This window comes from Crassostrea angulata, chromosome 7 (assembly GCF_025612915.1).
Source record: "Crassostrea angulata isolate pt1a10 chromosome 7, ASM2561291v2, whole genome shotgun sequence".
NCBI classification, from domain to species: Eukaryota; Metazoa; Mollusca; class Bivalvia; order Ostreida; family Ostreidae; genus Magallana; species Magallana angulata.
Genome location: NC_069117.1, coordinates 25,845,925 through 25,864,648, shown reverse-complemented (window position 1 = coordinate 25,864,648; position 18,724 = coordinate 25,845,925). Strand labels below are relative to the sequence as shown.

The 18,724-nt window shown below is 31.5% G+C and overlaps 1 protein-coding gene across 3 annotated transcripts; it reads right to left on the bottom strand.

The window, feature by feature from the left end:
• Positions 1-254: 254 nt before the first annotated feature.
• On the bottom strand, positions 255-18,451 carry LOC128155332 (golgin subfamily A member 6-like protein 22). 3 transcript variants are annotated; one of them, XM_052816983.1, is made up of 26 exons: positions 18,321-18,451; positions 15,697-15,837; positions 15,327-15,473; positions 15,006-15,092; positions 14,859-14,894; positions 14,639-14,722; positions 14,347-14,430; positions 14,103-14,186; positions 13,905-13,958; positions 13,661-13,735; positions 13,186-13,260; positions 12,566-12,640; positions 11,956-12,018; positions 9,889-9,996; positions 9,663-9,758; positions 5,573-5,743; positions 3,541-3,777; positions 3,253-3,420; positions 2,954-3,151; positions 2,658-2,825; positions 2,381-2,527; positions 1,949-2,116; positions 1,553-1,751; positions 1,362-1,448; positions 1,157-1,252; positions 255-1,071 (listed from the first exon to the last, which is right to left on the bottom strand). In XM_052816983.1, exons 2-26 carry the CDS (start codon positions 15,777-15,779, stop codon positions 778-780), a joined length of 3,084 nt encoding a protein of 1,027 aa, XP_052672943.1. In that variant the 5' UTR covers positions 15,780-15,837; positions 18,321-18,451; the 3' UTR covers positions 255-777. The 3 variants fall into 3 exon arrangements, with proteins under 3 accessions (XP_052672943.1, XP_052672944.1, XP_052672945.1); XM_052816984.1 differs by having other exon boundaries at positions 12,578-12,640; XM_052816985.1 differs by having other exon boundaries at positions 11,956-11,982; positions 12,596-12,640.
• Positions 18,452-18,724: the final 273 nt, after the last annotated feature.

Below are 18,724 nucleotides of genomic sequence, written 5' to 3'. Positions count from 1 at the left end.
GCAAAAGTTAAATATATATTTCTCTCATTCTTAATTTGATACTGAACAGAACTGGGTAATAATTAGAAAGTAAATATTTTTGTAGAGGAGTTTTTTTTTTTTTTACGAATATGGTTAGACTGAGTTTTTTCGAGGACGGAGCCTTGGAAGTCTTGGAAAATTGATTCAACATTCATAACTAAAATGAGTCTAGTAGAGGTACACTAAGATAGCACCGTATGATATGTTTATGGAATGATATAATAACGTCCATAAACAAAGTGTGATTAATATTTATTCATTTCAGTACACCGTGAAGGATAAACATGATATTCTATAATCTACAAATAAAAAAAATTACACACAAATGATATTCTAGTACTGTGATGATTAATCATATACTGGGAACACCATACAGCATGTGCAGATTAAGTCGGGGTCGTAAAGGGGATCCGAGACGCCTGGTATTTGCAAAGTAAATACTACTGTGGTTTATACAAACATATTTATATTTTATATTTGTGCAATAAGTAATGAAGACACTGAACCTGTCCAAATTTTAATCCCCCTTCAAACCCTGAAAAAAGTCTTCAAATCTTATCCTCCCCTCCTACCACCCCAAATAAATACATAGACAGACTACATCTAATTGGAACAAATATATAGATATATTAAAGTAAACAATAAATAAAATTATTAGTTATATTAAATGACACATATACATATCAAACGTAATACAAATTATTATAGATTCTATACTTCAAAATGTTTATCTACAAATGCAGTTAAAAATAGGAGTTATGGTGCAATCTTTGGTTGAGCCACACCTTTCGCCAAAACTGGGCCATTTTCTTGCAAGTAAAGAGTTGGCCAGACAAGAAAGTCTAGGTATCCGCCGGTTTTTGTATACCTCTTCAGTACGTCCGCGTTGAATGTCGATCCACATCTAAACTCAAACCGCACAAAAAGGGGCGGATCCCGGATTCTCATCTTCCAACTGAGACTTGCACACTGGCGAGCGTACAACTTGGTCAATGGGCATGCAGCAACGTCAATACTTTTCAAGATGGACGGGAGTTTGGATAGCACCATCTGCACAGATAACCATATTAAGTTTTACATGAATAAGGAAATACTTATCAAATTTATTGATATATTGCCTGTATAGTACACTTACCTCTTCAATGACCGAACAACAAGCAGGGCTAAGTGAGATCCTTAGATCAGCAAGAACTTTCTTTATCTCAACGTTTTCATTTTTTATTTGATGGCTCTAATAACAAAAGACATTAAACATATATGCCTTCTGTTCAATAATAAATAATATTCTGTTTATACATGTTACCATGCTTTATTCATATCAAATTATATCAAATACAAACCACCGTTTTGCTGGCTAATGTGAAAACTGCCTGTCCAATTCTCGTTTCGTAATTATTTTCTGTTTCTACGCAAAATTTGTATGCCTCCTGTAAATGCAATTACAATCAGTATTGTTTTAGCGTCAACAAAAGAGCGTTTGAAATATATTAAAAAAATTTCTAATCTATACACGTAGTACTTAAAGCTGCACCTGAAAAATTCGAAGTAGAACTTTAATCGTTTCTTCTTCATTGTGGAAAGTATTATCTAGTTCCTCAAAAGCATCCGTCCATGCATTGTCATAAAGTTCCGAAAATTTCTCTGCTAACTTCGTGGGACGATCTGTGTCACTTAGATCTGTTATTGCTGCATTTCCATGTGTTAACTTAGCACCAGCTACTTTGCTTAACCTGTGATGGAACGGGTTCAAATTTTCGTTTAGAAGACTAGGTGGACAAAAATATTATTCAATAGATCTAATTTTATATAACTATAGCTATAAACATTATTTCGCGCAGAAAAGGTCCATAAAATGAAGTTTTTAAAGTGGAAAATCTTACCCTTTTTCCCCTAATATCTATTTTACTAGGAAAAAAATTGCATATACCTCGTAAGCGCGTCTTCTTTCTGTTTAGATAAGTCATCAATATCACGTCGTAGACGACTGTTTTCACTCTGCAGATCTTTAATTCTCCCTTGCAAACGCTTTGACTCGGTCGTAGCTAAAAGCAGTTGGTCATTATAATTTGCGTTCACGCTCTCAAGATCACTTATCCTGAAACGAAGTTGTGAAAAATAATTTAAAACAGATCTTCTTGTATACGTTTATCGGATTTTTTTTGTTATATCCTTGGTTTAACCTTGCATTCTAGTATCAATATTAAAGAAGAATGTTTGAATTGGTAGAATACAATGCTATTTATTTCGTACACTCATTTTTGAATTTATAGTCACGGTACTTTGTGTGAACAAATAAGTTGTTATAAAAATTCTGAAAAATATACCCATGATTTGTATTTTTAAATAACGTTCATATCACCTTTTGGTTGCGCCTTCCTTCTGCTTGGATAAGTCGTGTCGTAGATCTCTGATTTCATTCTGTAGTTCTTTTATTTTCTCTTGCCAACGTTTCGATTCGTCCATGGCTAATAGCATTTTGCCGTTTACTTTTTCAAGTTGCTTATTGCTTAACAATAATGAAGAATAAGGTTCCAGTATATTAATTTCTATGCTACATTGTATAAATTCTTTTAATTTCTATACATTCTAATACCAAAGTAAATAATTAGTTTAAATGAAAATATTCTAATATATACCTTTCCACCAGTTGTTGTTTTTCTTTACTTATATTTGAAAGACTTTCTTGTAGTTTCTCATTGTCTCCTTGTTTCAGTGTTACCTGTTTTTGTAAGCGCTGAATTTCTTCACCTTTTGATTTAATATCAAGTTGTAAATGTCTCATATTTTCCTCCGCTTCGAAATATCTTACAAAATGTAAGAAGTGCAATTAATATTAAACAACTAAATATTTTAAAAGTTAAGCATAAGTTGTCCACATGCCAGAAATATAGCTAATATGATGAGTATCATATCATAATACATTTGCATCTACCTTGACAGTGCACTGTCCTTCTCTTTAGACAAAGTATCAATGTTTTGATTTAGTCGGTCATTGTCTTTTTCTAACAGCTTTACTGTATCTTTTGTTTCCTCCAAGTGCTTCCATTCATCAGTAGTTTCCATCCTGTTTTCTTCAAGATGTCTAATCTTGACATTGAGTTTATTAAATTCATCTTGCAGACGCTGATTTCTACAAACCAAATCTACAGCATCAAAATTTCTGTTTTTATTATTACTTTTTTATTTTGATATATCATGGATGTGTCGATATATAAACACTATGGTAGATACCTTTGAAACAAATTGTCTCTCTCCTCTAAAACCTTTGAATGCTTCTTTTGTAGATCTTTATTTTCATTTTCATGCAGTGAGCACTTATCCTGCAATCTCTGTATTTCTAATTTTTTTCCTTCAGCTTCGGTCTGTAATATTTTCACTTCGTCGGCAGCATTTGAATTCCTTGATTTAATATTCAATAACATTTTTAATATTTTTCTCTACTAAGATTCGATGATTTTGATAAAATTAAAATACATAAAGACATCAAAATGTAAATGTACTTATTACTGTATAGCTAACCTTGCATGCAAATCATGTCGATCTTTTTCATTTTGTAAAAAGATATTTTCGTTTTCTAATTGTTTAATTCTTTCATGTAAACGACCTATTTCTGTTTTTCTAATGTTGAGTTCTCTCTCAATTTCAAGCAATTTAATCTCTTCTCTGAGCTGTCTTGATTTTTCAGATTTGATGCGAGTTACTTCATTTTGCAAACGCTGATTTTCATGCAACAACTCTTGAAGCTCACTGTCTTTTCTACAAATCAAAAAAAATACAGTAATAGTTAAGGGGGTTCGATGGTCGAGCCCATTTTAAGACTATATGAATCTCCTATAGAAGAGGAGATCTATATAAATCCCTAAATTGAAAAGATTTCTTCTTTACTTAATTATATTTTATAGCTAAACAAATCGTGTATTAAAATTCTTGGTAATTCTGATACCAGGGTAATTCTGATACCAGGCTAAAGCTAACAGCTTCACTTTATTATCGGCATATTTTAATCCGGAAATAACAGGCATTTAAAATCAAAAAGTTCCCGTGTTGTTGCAAATATTGGGTAATCGGACATCTTAAATTGTGAATTTATTCCCCTGAAATAATAAGTCTCTGTCGCAAACCAAGACCAAAGCAATAGAACTTCAAAGGTGAATTTGAGATTATTTTCTGTGCGTCATGTTTTGACGTGAACCTTCGAGAAAAAATTGCTCAGATGTACACAAGAGACTTTTAGCTCACCCAAACTTTGTAATTTTTTAGGAGTCTAGGAAACATATATGACTATTATTTCCCGGCCTCAAATTTGGGCTGTAGGGGTGCCAACAAGTGGCTCCCAGGGGTTCGGGTTCATTTTAGAGCTTAATATCTCAGCTGAGTTGTTAAGAAGACGACCTCAAGAAGTTTTCATAATAAGCGTTAGAGGGCGCATATGATGACCAAAAGGGTCCAGTTAGATCACCTGACCATTTTGATTTTTTAGCATTTCACAATAATATAGGGTATAAGAAGGTCCATTATCTCCCGTATCTTTAAAATGTACATCAAACGGATACCAGGGCAGTGACGGGACGTATAGGGATTATTATTTCCCTGTCTTAAATTTGGGCTGTAGTGGTGCCACCAAGAGGATCCGAGGGGATCAGGCTCATTTCAAAGCATAATATATCACCTGAGTTTGATCCCAAGAACTGGAAACACTGAGGTTAAGTAGATGTGATTCAAATGAAGGAAGATATTAACCCCTGAAATAAGAACAAACCCCTGGGAACCACCTGGTGGTACCACTACAGCCCGAGAAATAATAGCCCTATACATCCCTACACTGCCCTGGTATTCGTTTGATGCACACTTTAAAGATAAGGCAGATAATAACACACCTTTCACTCCTATATCATTGTCAAATGCTAAAAAATGACAAAGTTCGGGTAAGCGAAAGGACTCTTTTTATCATTGATATTGTATTTCCTCGAAGGTTTACGTCAAAACATGGCTGAGACAAACGTTCGCTTTAAACTGGCAGCGTTTATGTGTGTTTTGGTTAGAATATGTACAGCGTATATTGTTGCACCCCTTTCAAATTACATTAATTTATCATGTCATATATTATCACTCATTTTTATTTTACTTTATAGGATACATTTAGTTTTCCATTTTTATTAAAAAGTCTGCATTTCGATTAACTTATGACCCATTTAGACATATATTAATTAATAGATTTGATTTCTGTCAAACAAAGACGCATTTATAAATTTTATCCAAGTGAGCTTTACTGTCTCTTAAGGTGTCAATGCTCGTACATATTATTAATGCATTTATCATCTTAATATTTAATTAAAATATGCCGATATGAAGTAAAATGTAATTTTCTGTTCGAGTACTCTCAGTACTTTTAATGATTTTCCTTATTGGCTGCTAGCTTCTACGGGCTTAGTGGCTGTTGTTAGTGGCTGCTAGCTTCAGCCTGGTATTTCTGATGGTTATTTGTTGACATTCATGCCTCCTTAAGATTGAATTTTGTATTTTGAGCATTATCATTTTTTACGCTGTCTACCTTTGCAGTAAACTATCTTTTCGTTTTGAATCCCCTGAAAGGTCAAGCAATTGTGCAGATTTTCTCTCTTCTTTTTTTATTTGTTCCTGCAAGCGTCGTATTTCTTTTTCTTTATTTGATGCTTCCTCTTTAAATCGTTTTATTACTTCTGTTTCCATATTAGAACTGTTACTGTAAAAGATTGGTTTAAATTGCAAATACTGTGCTTAAACAATATTTAGTAACAACTACGATGATTTCGTTAAATGTAGTTTATTGTGACATCTTATCAATATTAATACCCTTGCAAAACGTCTCCTTGTTTAAAGTTTGACGCTTTATCTTTCAATTGCTGATTTTCTTTCCTAAGTAGGAGTACTAAAGCACAAGACCTTTTTAATTTCTGCTCAATGTCGTCACGACTGTTAATACAAAATTGTGCTTATTAATTTCAAAATTTACTACAGTATCGATAAATAAATACTTTCATTAAAGAAGCGTATAAGGTATACATATATTCTATGTATTAAGTGGACGAATGTCAATTGAATATGTTTAAATTTCAACTTTACACTCTTAAATTATTTTCTCTCAGCTCGAATATTTTCTTTTCAATATTTTTTTTTCATTATTCTTTATTTTTTTTATTCTTTGATAATAGCACATTGGCTTTATCCTCTTCTTCCAACATATTTAAGTAATTCCAATAAATATTTAACAGGTACATCACCATTTAACTGCATATGCGTTATTATAAGTTTTGCCTATACTGGATGGATTTCAATTTGGTTTCTGTGGTGTCTAATCTCCAATTTTTTTTTAATGAAAGTTCGCTGTCCTTTTGTCAGAGAGAATCTTTTTGCTTCTCTTCCATGGTCCTTTTATCATGCACTCTACATTACGATTCCAGAATTAATCACATAATGTTATTGGGGACAAAACTCACTGAACACTAGTCAATGGCATTTGGTTTTTCGGAGCGATACAGCTTTTATATTGATTGTTCCGAATGTGTTAAAGAAAGTTAATTATCCGAAACTGTCTTGGTTTTTTTTTTGTACGTAATTATATTCATCCAATTGCTTAAATAATAACTAGCAAATGCTGATCTTTTTTATTCGGTTTATAATACTCTTGCATACAAATCTCTGCATTGACAGATCGCGTGTGTTGTTTTTTTAAATAATCCTTTAGTTTTGTTTCCTTTACTTTGTTTTCTCCTGACTATGTTTTATCTTCTTTGATAGTATTTACCATTTTTTATCTATTATATCGTTTTATCTTTTTGAATGATAGGTGTTCTTTTAACACAACCTTAAAATGTGAATAACTATACTAGGTTATATTGCAGTGGGTAAAGTTTTATTTTGTTTTTAACTACTTTTTAACTGGTCTTTGATTTCATTGGTATTTTTGTATTTTTTTCCCACCAATATGTAAATTTTTGACACAAGAGGGCTGTTCGATATGTAATAAATATTGTATCACAGTACGATAACGCTTTGATACCATGATCATGATGCTATTTTTGAATATCTTTATTTAATATCTACAGAATAAAACGAGCCGTCATCTCCGCATCGTTTTAAAGCTATAGTCATTTCAATACAGCGAATAGACCATATTTGTAAAAATGGTTAGGAAATGGGTTGAGAATATTGAAGAATTTAGAGCTTATTTAAAGTCAGACGATACGTTCCTCGTAAAATGATGGTAATTTTTCAATTTTTAATTGCCTGATAAATAAATGAAAATATTATTATTTATCATTACTATATATTTACTATTTCTAACCAGCAAGAAAATTGGAAACGGAAACAGAATAGAGCTAACTACACTAAACACGGTAAAACGCATGTAGTAGGCAAAAAATACAGAGAACGATTTTTATTGCTTATTCTTCTCATGTGATGGTATAGCCGTACAATTCCGGTTCCGATGGGCAAAAGTGTTACAGGTTGGAATTACCAAGATGTTAATCTAAAATAGCTCAAGTAATATTTTCATAAACTACGCCTGTATCAGGATTTGTATACTTCATGATAATCCACCATTACATGTTTCTAAGCTTGTGGAGCAATTTTTGAAGTCGGGAAGGTTACCGTCCACACCCACCATTATCTCCAGATCTAGCTCCATGATACTTTACTCCTTTTTCCAAAACTTAAAAAAGTTATTAACTGGTCGTCGTTATAAGTCCCGACAAACCCTTATAGACATTACAATTACATATCGAACTACCCTCGTAAGTATAATCCATGTGATCAGGGGTGTTTTGTTGATCAACATCCACAAGTCTCTTTCGTACTAAATGTTATGTTACTTCTTACTCCTAGTATATGTTTAGTCATTTTAAGGCTATATTTTTGCATCAATTATCTATTGCAATATTTTTTTTTGCTTTTGTTTTGCAATCAAAGTTGTAATATTCATCTTATGAGTTTGTAATACCGGTATAATTTTTGTGGTTTATAAGTTACAGGTTGCTAAATGATCAAATGCTTATATATCATTATATTTTTAGACATTTACTAGAGGTAAAATGGCGCAATTGTATTTTATTTCGTTTGAAAACTCTTTCAAACTAAAATTACTTACTAAATTAATTACTAGATTATTCATGCATGGTGCTGCGTTTGTCACAGCTGTATATCAAATACAGCAGCATGGAGGAACTAATTTTAATAAGATCATGTTGAAACTTGGTTTCTATTTATATTTTATTCTTTAAAACTTTGAAACTGTTTTGTTAACCTATTATCGTTGTTCAACGCCTTATTCATCATCTACATGAATATGAATATATCATTAACATTTATCTTTCTATTTGTCTAAACAGCGCTGTTGAGATCTTTCTGCTATGAAATGTAAGAATTTTCAACAGAGGTTCAAAAAGTGCATACAAATTTTACCATCTATGCACAAGACTTAAACAAGAGGTCCATGGGCCACATCGATCACCTGAGCAACAATGGCTTTATATGGGATTAAGAAAGAAAGCTCTGTATCTTGCTTATAACTCGAAGCTTGACACTGAACATGGTTAGTAAATAGAAAATTGTAAACATTTAAAACAGGGGGAACATGCACTAAAACAAAGAAAGAGCACACTTTATTTTTCAAAATAAATCATATATTATATACCTACATTTTTTCATTAATCTATGTTTAGACTGAAAAGACTCGAGAAAATGCAAACCATCATAACAAAACACGTTGCGTTAATCAACCTGTTCGCAAAGATCATACCGAATTATCAATTGAATGAATCTTAATATAGTATGTTGTTATGACATCAGATTTTGCTCATTTTGCGCAGGTAAACAATCAGCTGTCTGATTTGCCGATTTCTTTGTTGGATTTGGTGTGTTAAAATCACAAAATACAGACGATTATTTTCCTAGTTACAACGCATAATTAATGAAAATGAAACGAAAATCAAGACAAGCTAAAGCCGCCGTAAAAAGTGAATATGTCAACGCATTAGAATAGTTAACCCCAATATACTTCAAAAAATTGGCACCGATGTATCTTGCATATTTTAAATATTCCCTTCGCACGCAAACTGTTGCACAACCAACACATCCATCTTTGTCAGATTGACCCGTTAATCATACGCCTAACATGGATGCTTCAAACGATTAATGAACCTCGTTTTCGAGATATGGAATACCGAACCCGAAGTTATAGACTGATTGCACATCCCCTCTTTATTATTTTCGTAATAACTCTAATTTGGAACTAATTTTTTACATTTACTTTTTGCAATTTATATTTTCCTTTCCATAAGGATGATTTATGCTAAATTACGTTAAATTTAACTCAATAGTTCTTGAGAAGAAGAGTTTTAAAACGCATCCCACATTTTTTACAGTTTCGAGGTTTTCTCCGCCTTTCGGGGCCTTTCATTTCTGCATTTTATATTCACTTTATCTTAGGGATACTTTGTATCAAATTTGGTTGAAAATAGCCAAGTGGTTTTAGAGAAGAAAAAGTTTACAGACGGACGGCGGACAACATGTGATCAGAAAAGCTCACTTGAGCTTTCAGCTCAGGTGAGCTAAAAAGTTGGATTTTTCACATCTAGCCTTAAAAACAGAAAAATTCTTACAGGCGTTTATTTTCCTTCTCCAAGTAATCTATTCGTTTCCTCATTTCCATGTCATCTCTCTCAGCTGGAAATGAGTATTGGCTATCTAATTTCCACCTACCCATATGAAATATCGAACATACATGTATGAATCAAACTATAACCGATACAATCTAAAATTGAAAGGTAACAGTAACTGTTATCATGTATTCTACAGTGAGAGTAATGGTTTATGAATAAGACTTACGGCGCAACGATTCCAGCGTTTTGGTGTTTTATATTGTCCTTTTGTTTTTGATATTCTTCTGTAATGGATTGTATTCTCTTGTGAATCTCTGTTGGGGAGTATTCGTTTCTGAAAGAAACATGGAATAAATATGCACAATTTGACATTAATTTTTATTATATAACATGCAATTAGGTTGAAACAACTGATATGATTTAATGCATTTGTTTTCTGAATAATCTACGTCGTAATGATATGACAATATAGTAAATCAATAGTGTGTCGCTTTTTATGTAGAAATTGGCCTGGTACTATAATGAAAATTAAAATATTTCTGAATCTCTATAAGTTTCTTCTTAAATTTGCTTCTTTACTATAAAAAACTGTTTTACAGTAAACTGGTATTTTCCTCAAGCATAATATCTGAGTAATATACGTAAATCAACCAGTCTTTTTACCGATTTTGTATGATTCGTTTCTTTTTCCAGTCTTTTCAGTTGAAGTTCAGGGACCAATATTTAGATTATCTGATAAATCCCTTAATTAGGGTTAATGGATACTCTGACAAGAGAGGTAACTTTTGTGAATTTTGTGACATTAAATTTCTTTAGAAAATTATTTTCAGAGCGTAAAAAAGTTATTTTGAAAGTTTGCTTTCTAGAATTTTGAACAACACGTATAATGTCAATGATGCACTTGATAACTTCAAAGTGTTGCAGCAGTTAACATACTGCCAGTTCGTGATATACAAGTTGAGGTTTAAAACGCACATTTACTACTGAAAGTTTAAGGCTTCAATATTCTTAGTCTTCAGTATGACAGGCAATGGAATTTTGATACATTGAGAACCCTTGTTGCAAAGTATAGAAATAAACATCACGAATATTGTAGTTGTATGGCAAGCCAAATTCACAAAAATGAGCTAAACATAGTTTTGCAGTCGATAAAACTAGGTTTACGAGTAGTTTTCACCTGAAAAACCATATTTGGCGGTTGTAAACTATAGTTTAAACTATAGTTTACAACTGCAAACCTATGGGTTTTCTTTGTCTGTAAATACACGTTAACAATAGCATAGATTCACCTCTGTTAAACATAAATAAGAGTCAAATTGTTTATGAATCGTGAAACTATGTTTATCAGATAAACTATGAATTGCAATTGCAATGGTTGTTTTCGGTGTTAATTATAGTTGTACACTTCTGAAAGATAAACGATCTTAATTTTTCAGTGCAGCGTCATGGCTTGGCTCCATCCTAAACTGAGGATCTTTCAGCTTGTTGATGCCTGATGAAGGACGTGCTTGAATTCTGCCTGTGTGGACACTGTTGAAATGAACTCTTGTCAGTTGTGCATAATTTTGCAGAATATGCTGTCTCCGGGGGGGGGGGGGGGGGGGGGTACTGTTTTTTATATCATAGATCGGGTCAAGATAGTATTTCTCTTGTATTCTTAGATATATCATTATGCTGCCAAATAACATCGACGCATACATTATTTATATTATAGAATTGATTAACATTAAAGGGCCTTGACAAGCAAGCCAAAACATAATGTCGTTATTATCATTCTTATCATTAGGTAGTAGGTAAACACAGTTTCTTTAATATTGTACAAATCAAAGGTGTCGCGAAATAACCATATCTAACGGATGTAAACCATAGTTTACATGCAAATCTAAGTTTATCTGACTGTTTGTTAATGCACATTAACAATAGATTTTGCAGATAAATATAGGTTCAAATAGGTAAACGATTATTCACATTCGTTAGTTAAAGCTAAGAGTTCTTAATTATAATTTCACTATCATGAAACTATATTAATCAGATAAACTATGTTTTGCAATCGCAAATGGTTGTTCTTGGTGTAACTGAGTAATTATAGATTTACATTTTGAAACATAGATAAAGGTGTTAACTACAAGAATGGTTTACGGATGTAAAAATAGTGTCCGTAAACTTCAGTTTACAGCTGATAAACCTAGTTTTATCGACTGTGAAACAATGCTTAGGTCATTTTTGTGAATTTGGCGTACATTATAGCTTGGGTTTATACATCTTATAAACAAGCAAAAATATCTTGTCCCACCTTGAAAGCATCCTTCTTGCTTCTTCTTTTAAGACAGTGTTTTCGTTTGTTAGTTGCTCGCAGCTGTGTATAAAAAATCAGATTAACGTTATTATTCGATGACTATAAAACATCATTTTGTATATACATGTATAAAAATCTTCACTCAAAAAAAACATGTAACATATTGGAGGCAGGTTCTTTTTCATCTATAGTTAGCGTTGTTTTTTTGTTTTTTTTTGCTTTTTTTTTTTAATAGATTTTGCTGAAAAATATAGATATTCTCATCTGTAAACTACACTTTACATTCGTTAACCATAATTAAAAATCGTTTATCATTGTTTCACAATCGTGAAACTTTATTTTTCAGATAAACCATCGCAGATCGAAAATGGTTGTTTTCGGTGTTAATTATAGTTTTACATTTTTAACTTTTGTTTCACTATTATCTAAAGATATGAAATATAGATTAACGTCGTAAACGATAGTTTTCTGTTCCTAAATTACAGTGTACAACCGATAAACCTAGTTTACCGACTGTGAAACTATATTGAGCTCAATTTTATAACTTTGGCGTGCAATATATAATGGGTTTATGAATCTTATAAACAAGCAATATATCTTGTCCAACCGTGAATCATACATCCTCTTTGTTTCTTTAAGTTCTTCTTTTAAAAGAGTGTTTTCGTTTGTTAGTTGCTCACAGCTGTAAAAAAAAAATCAGATCAACGTTATTATTCCATAACTATAAAACATAATTTTGTAGATAAAAATATAAAAATCTTGACTGAGGAAAACATAACATACTGGGGCGGGGGTTGATTTTTTAAATCTATAGTTAAATTTGGGATAAAAATTTTCATTGCAGATTACCTTGCCAAGAAAGTATCACATTCTTTTTTTTTTTATTATTTAACAATTTATTTTGCTGATAAATATAGATATTTATATCTGTAACCTAAAATTTATATTAGTTAACTATAGTTAACAATTGTTAATAATAGTTTTATAATCGTGAAACTACATGTATATTAATCAGATAAACTATTTTTACAGTCGCAAATGGTTGTTTTCAGTGTTAATTATAGTTTTCCACTTCTGAAACATAGATGATCCCGTTTACTAGATGTGAAAAATAGATTATCAACCGATAAACCTAATTTACCGACTGTAAGACTATATGTTTAGCTCATTTTTGTGAATACAGCTGAGTGTTCATGAATCTTAAAAAGCAAAAATATCTTGTCCCACCTTGAAAACAAGCTCCTTCTTGTTTCTTCAAGTTCTCCTCTTAAGAAAGTATTTTCGTCTTTTAGTTGCTGATAGCTATATATAAAATAGTATAGATATTCACATCTGTAAACTACAATTTACATTCGTTAACTATTATTATAGTTAAGAGCTGTTAATCATAGTTTCACAATTGGGAAACAATACTCATCTGATAAACCATTTTTTGCGATCGGAAATGGTTGTTTTCAGTGTAATTATAGTTTAACACTTCTGAAACATGGATGATCGCATTAACTTTGGTTTAGAGAAGTGAAATACAGATTAACGCCATTAACTATACTTTTCTAGTGTCCTTAATCTACAGTTTAACACCAATAAACCTAGTTTACCGACTGTAAAACAACTACATGTATGTTTAGCTCATTTTGTGAATTTAGCGTGCAATATAGCTGAGGGTTTATGCACCTTAAGAAGCAAAAATATCTTGTCCCACCTTGAAAACAAGCTCCTTCTTGTTTCTTCAAGTTCTACTCTAAAGAGAGTATTTTCGTCTGTTAGTTGCTGACAGCTGCATATAAAAATATCAAATTAAAGTTATTATTCGATGATTTTTAAACATCATTTTGTATATAAAGAAATTGTTAACTGAGAAAAACATACTATATTAGGGGTTTTTTTTTTTAACTTATTAATAATCCATAATTAAAATTAGAACAAAAATTTAAATTGCACATTACCTTGCCCAGAAAATATCACATTCTTTTCTTGATTTTTTAAGCTCCTCGAAACATCTAAGGAGAAAAAACACGTGTTTGTTACTAATTCCCAAAATCTTACTAGAAATTTGCAATCAATCAGATGTAAATGACCAATCATATCATTTTCTACATAGTATAAAATGCACACAGAACGTTACAAAACACCATTTACATTACTTTTTAAGGTTTCTTTCTCCTGCAATGATTTTTTGCCTCATATTCACTTCATTAATTTCTTTCTCTGTTAAAACTTCTCTTAACCTAATAACATTAGAAGAAATTTTCGGTTGGTTATGTATAGTAACATTAACAAATTTAAATAGTTATATGCATGTAATTTACATATCATTATTATATAATACATGTACGTACATGTACATATTTTATACGTAACAATTATTAATAAGGAACTTTTGGTTACCATTTCAGTTTTGATTCGGTCTCCTCTAAAATCTCTTTAAGGTCCCATACCTCTTTTTCCTTATGTTTGAGTTTTCTTTCTAGTCTAAATGTAGAGTCATTTGTTAAACCATTATCACACTATTTATTTTGCATAGACCTGATAAAAATCGGGAAAACTCGATTTTCAATTGTATAAATCTTCAAATATCATGAGAAAACTAAAAGATCTTCAAAAATAAATCTTTTCAATTTATAATTTCCAATCATCTCTTTTTAAAGATTTGTAAGGTATACAAATATACGAGTCTTACTCGGTGTTTTCTTCAAGTGATCTGTAGTACCTTCCACGAATGCAAGCTACCGGATCATATGGAATGCTACTAATTTCCGAAATTCTGACAGAATCACAGATGTTACAAGTGAAAAAAAAATGTTTATAATGTTTATAAGTATTATTTCAATCTCTAGATGAACTGGCTGCTAATATATTTTTATATTTGTGCAGTATTTACAAATAACATATTTTTTTACCGTCGTCTTTCTTCAACTGAAATTTTTTCTTTCAATCTGTTGGTATAAACAAAACACAAGAATACAATATGAAACTTTATCGTAACAAACAACGATTCAACGTTGATTAAACTAACACTGGTATCATATCAATAGTGTTACTCTTACGATGTGTTTTCTCTGTATAATTCGTCCAGTGTAATTGAGACTTCGTTCCATACCTCCGTTTCCTTTTTCTTTAACATTGTTTCAACTCTGTTTTAGCGAAATTAAAACATTAATGAAATTCAATAAAGTAAACAATATAATAAACAATACTTGAAAGAATAAACAATATTTGAGAGAGAGAGAGAGAGAGAGAGAGAGAGAGAGAGAGAGAGAGAGTGGTCATTCTCAGATGTGAAAAGTCTATTTCAGCTAACGAGATACCCATTATAGTCAACGTAAGGTTTTTTCGAAACCAAAAAACATTGATTAAAGTCACTATACCTGTTCTGAAGCCGATCATTTTCATGAATCAACTCAGTTTTCTCTAATCGTAAATCAACACAAGATTTGCAAATATAACTCGAACGTGTGATTCCAACGTCATTCCATTTACATCTCTTCGGTCTTTCGTTACCATAGTAATCGTTACTAAAATAAAAATCTCATGTTTAGACATTTGATTTGATAAGAACTAAATAATTCACACTTGACACAAAATTAGTTAATGGCAAAAATTTCAAAATTGGCATTAAAATCAATCTATATGTAGACAAACGTGTTTTTTTAATTGTATAATCACATCTTATTTTTCTTTCGAAGAACAAAATTTGGATCCGGTGAACGATGAAGCAAACGTTTCATTAGTACTCACTTGTACGTGTACACCCTGTAGGGTCGCGGAGACTGAGCTGACCGAGGGCGAAGGCGTGATTTGCGATTATATTCACTCAACATTGTGGAGATCAGCTACACAATGATGCATTTTATCATTGTCGCTCTTGTGTGGTGCACTCTGTAAAACAATCCAATAATGTGGATATAATTTACGAGTATAATGTAAACCAAAAAAAAGGCCAGTCAGTTCTAATTCAAAACTTCATTGTACTTGTTATACGTTGAAAAGGTACGTGATAATTACTTACGCAGTACAGTTAAGGCGGTCAATAAACATATCGGCAAATTTTTGTTATGAAAATACGTATACTATAGTTCAACTGGCATGTCCTTTTTAAAATCAATAAAAGTCACTCAAATGCAATATTTTTATAAAATATATATAAAACAGTACAATATTTTATGTTCATAGTGGTCACGTGATATGGCAGTCGAACGGTACAAGCAGATGTATTTGTGGTTTTGAGGTCATTTAAAATATTCAATATTGCAAGGGCATAGTAATGTCAAAATTCACAACTGAATTATAAAATAACTTGATGTCATATCGTAGATTTTGAAAAACGGTGCGACCTTTTTAAGATAAGAATATTTGTTAGTAGAAACCGTAATTTATAGTGCATTTCTTGAATAATTTTGAAGGTCACAGGGTTAATTTCATTAAAAAATAATTAATTTGTAAGATTTTACAAGGATCATAGAAGTTTTTAAGTTACATAGAATATTTCAAATTCACATGTAAAAGTTTGTCAGGATCAGGTAAGTGTATGCCCTTGCAATTAAGTGATTTAATTAGGTACTCAGCTTTAAGATATACGATGTTTTATACAAAACCGAGGTTGCTTCTTTATACGATGCATACTTTTAACAAAATGAAAATAAGACTATATAGGTAGCATTCTAATAATAATAATGTTAAACAAAATATCCATCTATAATTTTCTGTTAATCTATGATATTTATTTTTCTTCGCTACAAAACTGCATGATAGCCTTCAATGACTGAACTACAGCGAGAACGACATCTCGCTTATTTTTCAGTGTGTACGATATAACGGACATCAAATTTGTAAGTAATAGCATTTGTTGTTTTCAATTAAAAGATAAGTATAAGTAAATTTTGTTAATAAAAAGATTAATAAGTACTTTCGAGGTTTGTAACATACTGTGATGTCATAATGCACATTTCCCGTACTTTTTGTCTCAACGGAGTTTATTGACAGCCTTAACTGTGCTGCGTATCGTTTAAGATAATAAGTGATATATTGGAAAGCGTATTTTTGTACCAAGACACGGGTACAACTCAACTTATAGACACTTTTTTATGATACAATAATCGTTAGAGAGTATATTTACAGTAATCCAATCGTGACGGCGCACTGTATTGTATTATATATATATATATATATATATATATATATATATATATATATATATATATATATATATATATATATATATATATATATATAGGGTTTTGAACTTGTGCAACAACGGTACGCTCATATCATCTGGAGAATATTGGGTGGGTGGCCATCACCTCCATCCCAAGATGATTCAACGGATATTAAAATAATTTCATGAAAAGTAATGGTAAAAATGCTTAGAACCATTTTAACAAGACCTTGGACTTTCAGTAGGACGTAACTATCTATTTCTTGCGTCAATACAAGTTAAAAATGACGCAGTTTCAAGCGAAATTTGCACCGATTGCGTAGTCTTAGCTCAAAAGCCAGACAAAACTTGCTGATTTCAGAGAGCTATGGCTGAGTGGCTGACAATGAAATAGACAGGCCTACATCACATTGCTGTTGAACACAACTACCCAAAGTCCAAGCTCTAGTTAAAATGGTTCTACTTAGAAGAAGGCTATACATTTATGCAATATAAAAACCCTAAGAGACTATATTATTGATGACATTTCTTTATAGTTCCAAACTTTGAAACTGAATATGAATAATATTGTCATTTTGTAAATTCTGAATTTACCGGATGGCAATAAATACAAAATTTACAACATGTATTACTGCCATCCGACAAATTTAAAACTTGACAATCTTAAATACATGTAACCGTATTGAACATCTCACAAAATCAAAGCAAGCTGTTAAAAGGTATCATGTTATACTGTAAAGTACATGTACATAATTATGTACATGTAATATACATGTACATACAATATAATACATCTACATGTATGTCCATCAGTGACGTCTCAATGTGCATAAAATTATCACTTCGACAAATGAAGTTAAGCATGCAAGATAACATCTCCTCTACCGTTAGATCCACCACATTGGAACATGTCTTCACATGATTTTATCATTTTCAATATCGAAACTAAAATATTTTTGTATCTGAAGAGAAAGAGGAGAAACTACTAATAGATAATTAACATTTGATACTAAAAAAGTTTTCCCCATCAGAGTTGCATAAAAAAGCCCCAATTCTATATATAAATTCTATAATATTACATGTATTTGTGGACTCCGGCCTATAGCATAACAATTAAAGCCGTATCAAAACTTCATCAGCTGGTAAAAAGATAACGATAAGCTGCATGCTAATATAGAACCTAAATTTATCAAATCTTCCTGTTTACCTTGATCAGTATAAGTTTGATCTATTGTCACTTTTCACATCTTCTTTAGCTAAGGGTTACTACAATGTATGAACTACTTTCGTTTTACCTACCTTCTCGGAAATTTTCAATGACTATTCATAGTGCTTGCACAGGAGAGAGAGAGAGAGAGAGAGAGAGAGAGAGAGAGAGAGAGAGAGAGAGAGAGAGAGAGAGAGAGAGAGAGAGAGAGAGAGATTTTCTAAATTGTGCGTGCATGCACACTTCTTTTTCAAAAAAATTTCCCTCTATCTATTTATATAGATAATTCCATTTTAGTGATGGTTATATCCAACTGACAGTGTTGATTTTGGTCTTAAAATTAAAATTTAATTTCCCGTTAATACAAAAGCATTTGTTATGTTTTCCTTCTTTTATCATGTTTA

Bases quoted from the DNA above. Each gene is read 5' to 3' on its own strand.
- LOC128155332 (XM_052816983.1), bottom strand. From the start codon at position 15,779: ATGTTGAGTGAATATAATCGCAAATCACGCCTTCGCCCTCGGTCAGCT. The intron at 14,895-15,005 runs GTAAGAGTAACA...TTATACCAACAG, and splicing joins TTATACAGAGAAAACACATC to ATTGAAAGAAAAAATTTCAG. The intron at 12,019-12,565 runs GTTGGACAAGAT...TTTTATACACAG, and splicing joins AAGAGGATGTATGATTCACG to CTGCGAGCAACTAACAAACG.